The sequence below is a fragment of the Propithecus coquereli genome, unplaced genomic scaffold (genome assembly GCF_000956105.1).
Source record: "Propithecus coquereli isolate 6110/MARCELLA unplaced genomic scaffold, Pcoq_1.0 Scaffold111, whole genome shotgun sequence".
Taxonomy (NCBI): Eukaryota; Metazoa; Chordata; class Mammalia; order Primates; family Indriidae; genus Propithecus; species Propithecus coquereli.
The window spans coordinates 7,526,028-7,539,296 of record NW_012135081.1 but is presented as its reverse complement, the minus strand read 5'-3'; the positions used below and the strand labels follow the sequence as shown (position 1 = coordinate 7,539,296).

The 13,269-nt window shown below is 38.7% G+C and overlaps 1 protein-coding gene across 2 annotated transcripts in view; it reads left to right on the top strand.

Moving 5' to 3' along the window:
* NEMP1 (nuclear envelope integral membrane protein 1) overlaps nucleotides 1–13,269 on the top strand; it is a 22,218-nt gene that overhangs the window by 2,722 nt on the left and 6,227 nt on the right. Inside the window, exons 2-4 of one of the 2 annotated variants that reach the window (XM_012654354.1) lie at nucleotides 6,195–6,319; nucleotides 7,560–7,779; nucleotides 9,156–9,228. In XM_012654354.1, the coding sequence (XP_012509808.1) occupies nucleotides 6,195–6,319; nucleotides 7,560–7,779; nucleotides 9,156–9,228 (418 nt within the window). The remainder of the gene's footprint in view (nucleotides 1–6,194; nucleotides 6,320–7,559; nucleotides 7,780–9,155; nucleotides 9,229–13,269) is intronic. The other variant, XM_012654346.1, reaches the window with a different exon arrangement.

Here is a 13,269-nt window from a genome sequence, read left to right as displayed (position 1 = left end):
TAAATAGATTTATATTTTTTATGTGGTCACTTTACTTTCATTCTTTAAATTTATTTCCATTGTTTTTATACTTAAATAGTTGTCCAAAATTGAATTGCTATTTTATTTTTGTTTTTCATGGTAAAATTTAATTTTTAAAAATTTTACTTTTTAATTTGTAATTCCCGTTGGCATTTGGTGTGAGGTGAGGATCTAGATACATTTTATTTTCCAAATAACTAGTCGGTTGCCTCAGAATGCCCACTGAATAAGCCCACTCATTTAAAATGCAGTTTTTAGAGGCTTCTAAGTATGAACTGGATTACCTCTTGACAGAAATGAATAGAGGCTATTTGAGAATTAGAAGAGGTTGTTTTTCATGACACTTGTTTTTTTCTAATGAGAGAGGGTCTGGCTCTCTCATTAGGCTGGCACAATCACAGCTCACTGTAACCTTGAATCCTGGGCTCAAGCAAGTAGCTGGGACTAGAGGTGGGCACCACCATGCCCAGCTAATTTTTTTTTTTATTCCTAGAGATGGGTGACTTGCTACGTTGCCCATGTTGCCCAGGCTAGTCTTGAATTCCTCGGTTCAAGTGATCCTCCTACCTCAGCCTCCCAAAGGGCTGGGATTACAGGTGTGAGCCACTGTGCCTGGCCTGTTTTTCATGACTTTTTAGCGTCCCTTCCATCCTCACATACTGTGGATCATTTTTGTTATCTTCTGGCTGTAGATGTTAAATGATCAGTGTTGTTAATTTTAAAGTCAGTGAAAATTAAGTTCGTAATGATTACAAGTAAATATGAGGTTATTAACCTTTGTATAGCTAAGTACAATAATCAAGTTCAAATTGTGATTCAGTAAATTCCAAGAAGTTCAGAAGGCATTTTCCTGAATGTTTAATTTATTGTGCTTTTTAACATGCTGGCTAACTCCCTTTGGGGAGGGGAAGAAAGGTGATACATATCATTTTGCTGTGGGAAGCACAAGGTACTAACCTGAACATTTTGACGATTTGTGTTTTTTAAATCTTTTAAATCTTTTTTAAATCTTTAAACACTATTTGTATTTAAAGTCATTTGGTTTAGTTCTGTGTTTCTAAATATTCAGGCTACAGCTGGAGTGGTGATCTTTTCCACAGATTATTCTCCTTAGGCTGAATTGATGTATTTTCAAAGATGCATTTCCAAAGATGTGGCTGGCCAAGGTGCTGATTTCTGTAGGCAGTTACTATCAAAGAGATTTACTTATTTATTTACTTACTTAAATTCTTTTTCTTGAGTGGTTTGGAATTCAAGAAAAGAAAGAACTAGATATGTTAATTCTGTCTCCTTCTCCTCCTCCTCCTCCTCTTCTTCTTCTTCTTTTTTTTTTTATGGCAGGGTCTTGCTCTGTTGCCCAGGCTGCAGTGGAGTTCCATGACTCCCTTGTAGCTCACTGCAGCCTGGCACTCTTGGGCTCAAGAGATCCTCCTGCCTCAGCCTCCTGAGTAGCTGGGATTACAGGCATGCACCACTATGACCGGCTCATTTCTTCTTTTAAAACAATTTTATTTCTTTCAGAATTTGATATTTAAGAATTTTAAACTTAGTTTAAAAACAATGATGCCTTTTTTTTGGCATTAAAGGTTTTCAAATGGCCTGTGCTATTAACACGTTATTTGTATCTTACTACCTTCTTGAAAATAATAATGGACTTTAAAAGGTGTAGTGTTCTATTTCTTGGTATTGTGGGAGTGAGAGGTTAATCAGTGAATCTTTATTTATTTTTTGGATAAGTGTATATTTTTACTTGGGGCTTTGTAAACAGACTGGATATTATTTTAAGGAAGTGATAGGTTCTTACTCAACTTTTAATTTTTTAAAAATACTTCCCAATGTTTTTGCAGACCTCAGTGAATTTGTAAGTACAGTATTCTTAAATTTCACATAACCTTACTATTCACTCTTCAGAAGAAAATACTCTTGATCCATAATTGTGACTGCATATCCTTTTAGTACATTTATGGGCTTGTTAGTGAGATAAACGTCAATGGGGTTTTTAAGAGATTTCATTTTAATAAATAAAAGGTTTCATGTTGTGAAAGATAAAGATTTGGAGGATATCTAAATTACTATTGGATTAAACCCTGGTGAGAAACTGATAGTGTCTCCTGACCTATTTTTTAAAATATTGAGATATGATTCACGTAATAAAATTCACTTTCAGTGGTATTTTTTTGTATTCACAAGGTTGTGCAAACATCACCACTGTCTAATTCCAGAATATTTTAATTAGTCCAAAATGAAACTCCATATGCCATAGCAGTCACTACCCATTTCCCTCCTCCCAGACCCTAGCAGCCATTAATCTCTATGCTTTTGCCTATTCTGGACATCTCATATAGATGGAATCACACAATATGTGGCCTTCTTTTTGTTTCTTCTTACACTCAGCAGAATGTTTTCAAGGTTTGTCTATGTTGTAACATGTATTGGTGCTTCATTCCTTTTTATGGCTTCATTTCTTTTACTTTATTCTTTGTATGGATATACCACATTTTATTTTTCCATTCATTACTTGATGGACATTTGGGTTGTTTCTACTTTTTGGTTATTATAGATAATGCTGCTAAGAAAATTCATGTACAAGTTTTTGTGTGAACATAGGTTTTCAGTTCTCTTGGATATATACCTGGGAGTGGAATTCCTGAGTTATATGGTGAGTCTATGTTTAACTTTTTGAATAACTGACAAACTGTTTTCCAAAGAGACCACACCATTTTACATTCTCACCAGCAATATATGAGGGTTACAGTTTCTCCATATCCCCACTAACACTTGTTATTGGCCGGACGCAGTGGCTCATGCCTGTAATTGTAGCACTCTGGGAGACCAAGGTGGGAGGATCACTTGAGATCAGGAGTTCGAGAACACTTGTCATTGCCCTCTTTTTGATTATAGCCATCCTAGTGGGTATGACCTGGTATTTCATTATGGTTTTGTTTCATGGTTTTCTAATGATTAATAAGTACATTAAAATTCATGTACTTATTGGCCATTTGTGTATCTTTGGAGAAATGTCTATTTAAATGCTTTGCCCATTTAAAAAATTGGTTATTTGTTGTTCTATTGTTGAGTTCTTTATGTATTCTAGATACTAGAACATTATCCGATGTATGATTTGCAAATAATTTTCTCCGATTTTGTGGGTTGTCTATACTTTTTTTTCTTCTTTTTTTTTTGAGACTCAGAGAGTATAGTGGCATCATCATAGCTCACTGCAGCCTCAAACTCCTAGGTTCAAGTGATCCTCCTGCCTCAGTCTCCCAAGTAGCTGGGACTACAGGGTGAGCCACCACACCTTGGTTAATTTCTTTATTTTTTTGTAGAGACAGGGTCTTGTTATGTTGCTCAGGCTGGTCTCAAATTCCTGTCTTTAAGGTATCCTCTTACCTTGGCCTCCCAAAGTTCTGGGATTATAGGCATGAACTACCATGCCCGGCCATCTTCACTTTCTTGATAGTGTCCTTTGAAGCACAAAATTTTTAATTTTTATGAAGTCCAATTTACCTATTTTTTTCCTTGGTTGTTTATGCTTAGTGTCATATTAATAAGAAACCATTGCTTAATCCAAGGTCATGAAAATTTACACCTGTGTTTTCTTCTAACTTTTTATAGTTTTTGATCTTACATTTAGATTTAATACAGAATTTAACTTCAAAATTAATCTGTAGTTTACCCTAAAACCATCTGGATTGGTGGGCATCAGTGCCTTTTATTGTGTGTAACTTTGGCTTTCTAGGTTTTGGTTGAGGTTTTTTGTTTTTTAGTTTATTTACATCTACTCACCTTTATACTAAGAACCAAAGCGATAACTAAATTTTCGCTTAGAGAAGCACTTGATAAGTTGGAAGGCACAACCCAAAATAAGTAGTGACAACCCAAAATAAGTGACTGAGGCAAAGATCTTAATCAGTGGAGATTTATTGAGGCAAAGTTTGAGGATACACCCAGGAAAAGCTTGAACCACAGAAACATGTGACCTGTGCTCTCCAAGGAGGGATTTGGGAACTCAGTATTTAAGGGGAGAGGGCAAACAGAAAGAAAAAGGAAGAGGGGGTAGGCATCGAGGCAAATGGTTACATTCCTATGACACTTTAGTTTAGTGCTGGGGAAATACACATTTTACACAATAAGGTCATGTTTGAAGAGAAAAGGGGAATAAAGTAGGAATCAGTTCTGTAGATGTCCCTGGGTAGAGAAGAATGATGAATCTTGTCTCTGTTCTGCACCTGGGAAGATAAATTTATAATCAACATTATTAGTGTGGAATTAAACAGATTTTAGTTTAGGAGCTAGACTTAGCCTGTAGACCTAAAGTTACAATTTGCATGTCCTTGCTTATGGGAGGCCAGCAAAGAATTGCCTTATGAATGATCTGAGGGGATAGTCCTTATAGATGCCTGAGACCTTTTACCTTTCGTGGGAATCTGACTGATGCATAATGTTAGTCAAAGCTATTTGTGTATTAGTCTCTGTTGAGTTGCTATAAGGGAAATAGCTGAGGCTGAGTCATTTATAAAGAAAAGAGGTTTTTTGGCTCACAGTTCTGCAGACTGTACAAGAAGAAGTAGGGCACCAGCATCTGCTTCTAATAAGGGCTTCAGGGAGCTTCCACTCATGGCAGAAGGTGAAGAGTAGCAAGTTTGTCACATGGTGAAAGCAGGAGCAAGAGAGGGAGGAGGTGGTGCCAGGCTCTTTTAAACAACCAGCTCTGGCCGGGCATGGTGGCTCACGCCTGTAATCCTAGCACTCTGGGAGGCCGAGGCGGGCGGATCGTTTGAGCTCAGGAGTTCAAGACTAGCCTGAGCAAGAGCGAGACCCTATCTCTACTAAAAAAATTAGAAAGAAATTAGCTGGACAACTAAAAATACATATATAAAAAAATTAGCCGGGCATGGTGGCGTATGCCTGTAGTCCCAGCTGCTCGGGAGGCTGAGGCAGGAGGATCGCTTGAGCCCAGGAGTTTGAGGTTGCTATGAGCTAGGCTGACGCCACAGCACTCTAACCCAGGCAACATAGTGAGACTCTGTCTCAAAAAAAAAAAAAAAAAGAATAAACAACCAGCTCTCACGGAAACTAATAAAGGGAATAAAATGAGAACCCACTCATTATGGGGAGGGTACCAAGCCATTCATGTGGGATCTGCCCCCATGACCCAAACACCTCCCACCAGGCCCCACCTACAACACGGGATCAAATTTCAACATGAGATTTGGAGGGGCCAAACATCTAAACCATATGAGTTTTGAAGGGAGTGTTGCATGACTCACCCTCTAGGCTTGACCTTCTCTTTTGCATAAGGTGTGTGTGTGTGTGTGTGTGTGTGTGTGTAGGGAGGTGTGGTCCTGAGATTTTTATTTTCCTTTATAATAGAACTCAAGGAAGAGGTTATTTAAATGTTTTGTGGTAAAGAAGGTAGCTTGGGCAAACTTGGATAGGAAGATAGAGGAGATTGGTCACGTTTAAACCTTGAATTAGCTGAGAACCTGAGGGGAGAATCTGTTTTGGTAAATCAGGCACTGCATATCATCATTGGCTGCTCTTAAAACTTGAAATGAAACAAGACAGCTGAAAGAAAGCAGCTTTGTAATCTTTTAGTGTCCTCCTAAAGTACTATATATAAAAAATACTGCTAATTCTGTTCATCCTACTCTGGAAAGAGACAGAGAAAATGAACAGATGGGGTACTTTAGCTTACTTTATTCCTTTATAAGAAAGGCAGGATAAGTAGTGGTTAAGACCACAGTCAGACCTGGGTGTGAATCTCAGGCTATTTACTAGCTGTATGATTTGGGGCAAATTACTTAATCTTTTTTAAATATCAGTTCCTCATTTATAAAATACAGATTATGAGAGTGCCTACCTCTTAGTATTGTTGGGAGAGTTAAATGAGACAGTATACTGTCTTAATAAACACTTAATAGTAGCTTTTATTATTACTTATTCTGAGTGAATGACTGTGTAATATTTAAATAATTAAATTTGACAGAAGTAAGACTACCTTGTTTATTCCCTCACCTCAGTTTTTTTCTTGTTTCTCAGTCAGGCTGACATTTTAACCCCAAATTTAAGAAAGTGGTCAGTTTAATTCCTTTCATGAAGTGAGTTATAGTTAACTAGTTTGTATTGTTATGTTATGCTTAATTCTTGTTTCCTTTCTTTGCATAAAGCTGGAATTGATGTAAATGTGGTCATGCTTCAGGAGTCCCAAGTTTATGACAGAAGTACCAGCCAACAATTCTGTTATACAAATGTGCTTATCCCAAAATGGCATGATATATGGACACGGATACAGGTAATAACTTGGATGCCCCTTGCAGGGGCTCTTGTGAATATCTGTCTGTGATTAGTGAATATTTTGATACTTCTTTCCCTGTCACACAAAACTTTTTAGAAAAGTATTATAAACAATCTTTTTAGGGTTAAGATTATCCTGAATTGTGTTTTCATCAATAAGCAGTTATGCCTACTTTGTATTTCTTTCTCTCTGCTTCCTTAAGTAGCTTACAGTACTCTAACCCCAACGTAAACTTCCTTCCTTCCTCCTTTTCTAAAGGAAAATGCTTCCTTCTCTGCCCATCCTTCCATTTCCAACATGCACATGAGTGCCACACACACCTCTTTTTAAAGGCCTTATACCTTCTTTGGGCTGGAAACTGTTGTGTGCCTATCAGGATGTAAACTCTTTTTGCCTTGCTGCTCCCTATTCTGTTTTGATTCTACATGAGATGTTTCATAAACCACCCCCTCCCCCCAAGCTGAAGTTTCCCCTTGATACAATGACTTTGATCTCATTTTTTTTATAACATTGTTTTTTGTTTTGTTTCTTTCTTCTTGTTTTTCTTTCTTCTAAGTATGCAAACATAAGACTGTTAAGTCACCTGGCAAACAAGAATGGCTGTAATAGTGATTGAACAAAATGAGTCCTTTTGGAAATGTTGCTGCTGCTTTAAGCATACTTACTGATAAGGGCATTTATTGTTTACATCAAAAACATAAGGGTGGGATTGTGGTTGGTTTTTTAAAAATTCTCTTTTTTTATTGTCTGATATAAAAATCTTACTCCATCTGGGGCTCATTTTAACTAACATTTACCCATAATCAGTGACTCGTGACAATGGGTTGAACTTCTCAGCCTGTCATGGTAAACATTTTCAATTTTCTGGGGCTGTTTGTGCCTAGTAATTTTCTTAATGTTCTAGGCTCTTGCTTTGTATGATCTCTCATAAATAGCTGTATCGATGACTCTTGCAGCTTGGAAGTCTTTTCTTCGCCCCTATGTTCTGGCCTAATAGTAGTTTCAGATCATGTTCAAAAGAAGACACACTAACAGCTGTCTCTCTGTACCATGTGCAGTGTTATTTGCCCAATTGTGTTTTAGCTGTTCCATCTCTGTATTTCTCATAAGCCTTATGGAAAAGTGGCACCATTACTGATTTAGTTATTTACTGTGAGGAGTTTTTTTTAAAGTATATTTGTGAAAAATTTAAGTTCTTATTTCCTTCTTTCTCATCCTGATTTTACTTGTGTTACAGATCCGGGTAAATAGTTCCAAATTGGTTCGAGTCACTCAGGTGGAGAATGAGGAGAAACTGAAGGAGCTAGAGCAGTTTAGTATCTGGAACTTTTTTTCCTCCTTTTTAAAAGAGAAATTGAATGACACCTATGTTAACGTGGGTCTGTACAGCACAAAAACCTGCCTCAAAGTTGAGATTATAGAGAAGGACACCAAGTACAGTGTCATTGTGATCCGGAGTAAGTCTCATCTCTGTTTTTCTGATGGATTCTATAGTGAGGAGGGACTGAGTTTTGGAGGGTATAACTAGGGAGACACAGAAGTCAGCCCAAGACAGTTCCATCTGGGTTCTGATTATAACCCTGTGTATAATACTACTACAGACAGTTCATGGAGACTCTACCCCACATCAGATTCTTTAGGCCTAAAATCAAGACTCACCTCAGAAAATTCTGAATACCTCCTTACCTAGAATTGTGAAGACGTGCATTCCTAATATAGTGTACTGCCAATGGCCCTGAGCTGGTATGCCAAGCACTCTCAGAACAAATCAGATAGATGTGTTCCTGCCTTTTGGACACTTCCAGAGAAAAGTAGCTGTCCCAATGTGTACAGGCCTACATTTGAAGACATAAATGGTTAAAAAATAAAAATTGAAGAAAGATAAAATTGAATATTAATACTTCACAAGTATTAATAAAAAGGATATTTGTGGAACTATAAATAAAGATGAAGACCACTGCAATTGAAGGCTTACTCAGTGGAACTAGGAGAAGATTTCCCTTTTCCGAAGGTGTCTGAGAAAGTTTCAGAGGAGATGGATCCTGTTTAATGCTCTCTGACTTGGTTTCTCCTTGATTACCACCCAGGGTCCTGGGACGTTGTGAGTAGTAGAAATGTTTTTAGGTTTTGCTGTGAAATAGGGCCTTCCAATTGTCCTAGCGTTCCATAGTTCTTTGGTTGTATAGGATTGGCCTGTTTTTTTGTGTTCCTTATACATTTTCTGATCCCTCCTACTCCTCTTCTGTTTGTGGGCCTCCCCTAGACTTAGAGCTCATGAATATGAAAGCTGTGGGTGTATCTGGTATGCTACTAAGGGGCCTCTGCTTGGGCCCCCTGATCCTGGGTGAGATGTGTTTGTGTGTAGGCTTTTCCAGCATGGTGCTGTGTAGTGAAGGAAAGTAGGTGGTATTGTTGGGCAAGAAAGGCAGCCAGTGAGAGAACACAAGGCCCTGACCCAAAATCCTAGGCAAATCTGCTGAATTCCATAATTGTGAGTGACTTGGGTTTGAAAGCCAGAGTGGTAGAGACCCCTTGTGGACAGTTGCATAAAGTACTGATGGCATTGTGTCCGGCTTTGTCCAACGTGAAGCTTAATTCCTTTTAGCCTTAGCATGGATAGCCAAAATAAAAACAAGGTCTTCAGACATGTACACAGATGTAATTATACTTTGGAAGAGTGCCCAGTCTTTGTTTGGAGTTTACAATGCTGTTTAGGTGGACTGTTTGCATTTATTTTACTGTAGCTGACCAATGATGCCAACATTGCCTTATATTCTATTTTGCCTTAAACTATTTTGTTCCCCTGTTAAGCAAAAATCTTCGTTTATTTCAGGATTTGACCCCAAACTCTTCCTTGTTTTTCTCCTTGGACTTATGCTGTTTTTTTGTGGAGACTTGCTGAGCAGGTAGGTTCTAAGGCTAGTGTGCAGAATGACAAGGCTCATACCCACCCTGCCTGACTTTTATCATAAAAACTATAAGTACTGCCATTCCCTTTTCTAGGATTTTTATGTCTTGGCCATTGCCTACTTGGATATTTAAAAAAATACTTTAATGTGTATTCTGGTTTTTTGGTTTTTTCTTATTTGAATAATATTGGCAATAATGAAATTCCCCCAGTAGGTGCACCCATCAGTAGTTTGATAGGAGTTAACCAGTATTATGAAGTTGAACATTACCACCCTTTCTACCGTTAAAATGATATGTTAAGGTCTTGTTTTTACAGGACGGTGTGTTGATGAGTTTCATTCTGTTCAGTTGATGAGACAAATATCAACTGCTTATTCATATCCTTCCTTTAGGAGCCTGCTAGCTAAGATAGGTGAGACTGACATGTACAAATATAAAGGAAACATGTAGATAAATAAACAAACATTGAGTGAAGGTAGAATCAACATTAAGTTGGTACACAAGTAAAAAAAGTATTTGTGGAGTAGTGAATGAAAAATTAACAATTGGAGTTTGAAGTTGGGCTGTAGGGTTGGTGAAAGTTGTTCCTTATTTTGGAGATGCTGAGAGAAACACAGCGAGGAAGGAGTAACTAATAGAGAGACCCTGGAACAGGAGTAGGAGCTCTCTGTTCTAGGCCCCATGAAGGATTGATCTCTCGTTCTAGGTTATCAGTTCAGTTCCAGTTCCCAGGCTCCAGCTGGGCAATGTTCTTGCCTCTTCCTTCTCCCCAGAGAAATTGTGCAGTTCCTCAGAAGAAATAAAAATTGGTTTGGGAGAGTTTATGGGGTTGGGAGTGGGAAATTATGCAGAGGTTTATTATGGGGATATATTTGAGGGGACCTCATTGATACTAATCTTCATAATCTGATAGTAACTACATAGTATCGGTCTCTACAGTTGTCGGACTCCAAGTTTTGGACAAATATAGGCATACCTCCTTTTATTGTACTTCACATTTTTGCGCTTCACAGATACTGCATTTTTTACAAATTGAAGGTTTGTGGTAAACCTGTGTCAAGCAAGTCTGTTGGCACCATTTTTCCAGTAGTGTGTGCTCACTTTGGGTCTCTCTGTCATGTTTTGGTAATTCTTGCAATATTTCAAACTTTTCATTTGATTGTATTTGTTATGGTAATCTGTGATCAGTGATCTTTGAAGCTACTATTGTAATTGTTTTGGGGTGCCATGTGCCCATGTGAGACAACAAACTTAGTCAGTGAGTGCCATGTGTATTCTGACAGCTCCATGAACTGATCATTCCCCTATCTCTTTCCCTTTCATCGAGCCTCCCTGTTCCCTGAGACACAATAATATTGAAATTAGGCTAACGAATAACTCTGCAGTGGCCTCTAAGAGTTCATGTAAAAGGAAGAGTCATACATCTCTCACTTTAAATAAAAAACTAGAGGTTGGGCGTGGTGGCTCACGCCTGTAATCCTAGCACTTTGGGAGACCGAGGCGGGCGGATTGTTTGAGCTCAGGAGTTCGAGACCAGCCTGAGCAAGAGCAAGACCCCGTCTCTACTAAAAATAGAAAGAAATTAATCAGCCAACTAAAAATATATAGAAAAAATTAGCCGGGCATGGTGGCGCATGCCTGTAGTCCCAGCTACTCGGGAGGCTGAGGCAGAAGGATTGCTTGAGCCCAAGAGTTTGAGGTTGCTGTGAGCTAGGCTGACACCACGGCACTCACTGTAGCCCGGGCAAAAAGAGTGAGACTGTCTCAAAAAAAAAAAAAAAACTAGAAATTTCTAAGCTTAGTGAGGAAGGCATGTTGAAAGCCAAGATAGGCCAAAAGCTAGGCCTCTTGCATCAAACATTTAGCCAAGTTGTGAATGCAAAGGAAAAGTTCTTGAAGGAAATTAAAAGTGCTGCTCCAACGAACACCCAAGTGGTAAGAAAGTGAAACAGCCTTATTGCTGATATGAAGAAAGTTTTAGTGGTCTGGAAGGAAGATCAAACCAGCCACAACATTCCCTTAAGTCAAACCTAATCAGAGCAAGGCCCTAACTGTCTTCAATTCTGTGAAGTCTGAGAGAGGTGATTATGCTGCAGGAGAAAAGTTGGAAGCTAGCAGAGGTTGCTTCATGAGGTTTAAGGAAAGAATCCATGTCCATAATTTACAAGTGCAAGGTGAAGCACCAAGTGCTGATGGAGAAGCTGCAGCAAGTTATCTAGAAGATCTAGCTAAGATCATTGATGAAGGTTGTTTGGCTACACTAAACAATGGATTTTCAATGTAGATCAAACAGCCTTCTATTAGAAGAAAATGCCATTTAGGACTTTCACAGCTACGGAGAAGTCACTGCTTGGCTTTAAAGCTTCAAAGGACAGGCTGACTCTTGTTATGGCTAATGCAGCCGATAACTAAATTGAAGCCAATGGTTACTTACTTTGTGAAAATCCTAGGGCCCTTAAAAATTATACTGAATTGACTGCCTGTGCTCTACAAATGGAGGAACAAAGCCTAGATGACAGTGCATCTGTTTACAGCATGGTTTACTGAATATTTTAAGCCCACTGTTGAGATCTACTGCTCAGGAAAAAAGATTCCTTTCAAAATATTACCACTCATTAACAATGCACCTAGTCACACAAGAGCTCTGATGGAGATGTACAAGAAGATTGCTGTTTTCATGCCTGCTAGCATAGCATTCATTCTGCAGCTCATGGATCAAGGAGTAGTTTTGACTTTCAAGTTTTTCTATTTAAGAAATACATTTCATAAGGCTATAGCTGCCGTAGATAGTGATGCCTTTGGTGGATCTGGGCAAAGTAAATTGAAAACTTTCTGGAAAGGGTTCACCATTCTTGACACCATTAAGAATATTCATGATTCATGGGAGGAGGTCAAAATATCAACATTAACAGGAATTTGGAAGAAGTTGATTCCGACCCTCATAAATGACTTTGAGGGGTTCAAGACTTCATTGGAAGAAGAACCGCAGAGGTGGTGGAAATAGCAAGAGTACTAGAGTTAGAAGTGGAGCCTGAAGATGTGACTGAATTGTTACAATCTCATGGGAAAACTTGAATGGATGGGGAATTATTTCTTATGAGCAAAGAAAGTGGTTTCTTTTTTTTTTTTTTTTTTTTTGAGACAGTCTCACTCTGTCACCCTGGGTAGAGTGCAGTGGCATAAACATGGCTCACTGCAAACTCAAACTCCTGGGCTCAAGCAATACTCCTGCCTCAGCGTCCTTAGTAGCTGGGACTACAGGCACTTGCCACTGTGCCCAGCTAATTTTTCTATTTTTAGTAGAGACTGGGTCTTGTTGCTCTCTCTCGCTCAGGCTAGTCTTGAACTCCTGAGCTCAAGCAATCCTCCCGCCTCAGCCTCCTAGAGTGCTAGGATTACAGGTGTGAGCCACTGTGCCTGGCCTTAAGTAGTTTCTTGAGATGGAATCTACTCTTGGTGAAGATGTCATGAGCATTGTTGAAATTACAATAAAAGATTTAGAATATTACATTAACTTAGTTGGTAAAGCAGCAGTAGGGTTTGAGAGGATTGACTCCAGTTTTGAATGAAGTTCTCCTGTGAGTAAAATACTGTCAAACAGCATCACATACTATAAGAAATCTTTCATGAAAGGAAGAGTCAATGGATATGGCAAACTTCATTGTTGTCTTATTTGAAGAAATTGCCACAGCACCTGCCACCCTGATCAGTGAGCAGCCATCAATTTTGAGGCAAGACCCTGGACCAGCAAAAACATTACAACTCCCTGAAGGCTCAGATGATAGTTAGCATTTTTTAGCAAGAAAGCATTTTTATTTTTTTAAGTTTTTTTATTTTATTTTATTTTTTGAGACAGAGTCTCATTCTGTTGCCCTGGCTAGAGTGAGTGCTGTGGCATTAGCCTAGCTTACAGCAACCTCAAACTCCTGGGCTCAAGCGATCCTCCTGCCTCAGGCTCCCGAGTAGCTGGGACTACAGGCATGCGCCACCATGCCCGGCTAATTTTTTCTATATATTTTTAGTTTTCCAGATAATTT